We start from the raw sequence: 1,326 nt of genomic DNA, 5'->3' as shown, positions 1-1,326 counted from the left end.
TTAAAAAAGTGCATTTTATTCTAATTAGGATTTTATTCTAAAAAAAAAAAAAATGCATTTTATTCCATTGACAGGAAACCAGCAGGATTATTGATTTCTTACCAAACTGAGGGTCCTGAGGGGCAGGTTCTCCAGGCCACTGATGGCCCTGAGGCTGTTGTGGGACAAACTCAGGTGGCTCAGGCTGTGACACTTCTCCAGGCCTTTGATTTCCTTAATATTATTATCTGAGGTTTATTTCAGGGACATAACACAAAAACCTTGCCAGGAAAAAAAAAAGTTATGCTGACCTGACCACCTGCATCATAATTTAATTTAACAACTCGACTTAAATGAAGGAAGAAAAGCTGAGTTACTGTCGAGGAGAAATGCCTGCAAAACGTGTCCCTGCTGCAGGAGGTGGGGTTTAATTTAGGATTATAAAAAAAAAAGCAGCTTGTTTTGTCTGCCAGGTCCTCAGGGAGGAGTGTTTGACACGGGTTAGTGTCACTTTGCTATTGGGAATTTGGCATTTTTTTAAATTCTGGGTTCATTTCCCTCCATTTCGGGGGGTTTTGGTGCAGCTGTGGACGAAAATGAACCTATTTTTTGTCCCCATTTCAGTAACATCTTCATTGCCAGGTGAAAGAATTGAAATAAAATTTAAAAAAAAAATATACAGATTCAGACCCACAATAAGAGACTTTGATCTTTTTTTTCTTTTCCCCTTCTCATTTTGCTGTGGGTTTTTTTGCCTCTGCAGAAGAAAACTAGAATTGCAGAGGCAGAGTGACTCAGTGCTCCTCTCTGACAAGAATCAGGTCACCTGAACACCTCATAAATGTGGGAATAATGTCACCTGGGCAGCCTGGGAATGTTTCATCTGCTCCTACGTGGAAAAGGGACTGTATTGGGATAATTTTGGAATGGGAAAGGAAAAAAGTGCAACAGCCCCGGGGTTGTTCCTTTCAGAGAGCAGAAAATGCAGTTCCTGAGGCAAAGAGGGAAAGTTCAGGAGCCCTCAGGAAAGGCTGTGAAAGTCCAGGAGAGTTCAGAAGAGTTTAGGGAGACTCTGGGAATTCCTGGAAAAGCAGCCATGAAAAAAACCTCAATTTCCAGCTTCCTGTTTATCTGGTTTCTGCCCCAGGAGTGTTTCTAATTCCACAAACTGGGATGAGCGTGGAGCAGAACCTTTGGGTGCTTCCCTCAAACTCCAGGAATTTGCCTCTCACTTAAAAATCCTTAAAATCACTTCAAAAATCACTTAAAAACCCATTTTCATTCCCATCAAATGTCCTGCCCAGTCCCTGCTTAATTAGTTCTGAGATTAAACAACACCCTCCAGTT

General features: G+C 41.5%; 1 protein-coding gene across 1 annotated transcript in view; it reads right to left on the bottom strand.

Moving 5' to 3' along the window:
- Positions 1–1,326, bottom strand: part of LRGUK (leucine rich repeats and guanylate kinase domain containing) — a 55,876-nt gene that overhangs the window by 44,895 nt on the left and 9,655 nt on the right. The window contains 1 exon segment of the mRNA XM_017807725.1: positions 13–227. Within this exon segment, the coding sequence (XP_017663214.1) occupies positions 13–227 (215 nt within the window).

The sequence above is a fragment of the Lepidothrix coronata genome, unplaced genomic scaffold (assembly GCF_001604755.1).
Source record: "Lepidothrix coronata isolate B3197 unplaced genomic scaffold, Lepidothrix_coronata-1.0 Scaffold20, whole genome shotgun sequence".
Lineage (NCBI taxonomy): Eukaryota > Metazoa > Chordata > Aves > Passeriformes > Pipridae > Lepidothrix > Lepidothrix coronata.
The sequence above is the reverse complement of the archived record's forward strand: the minus strand, read 5'-3'. Positions and strand labels throughout refer to the sequence as shown.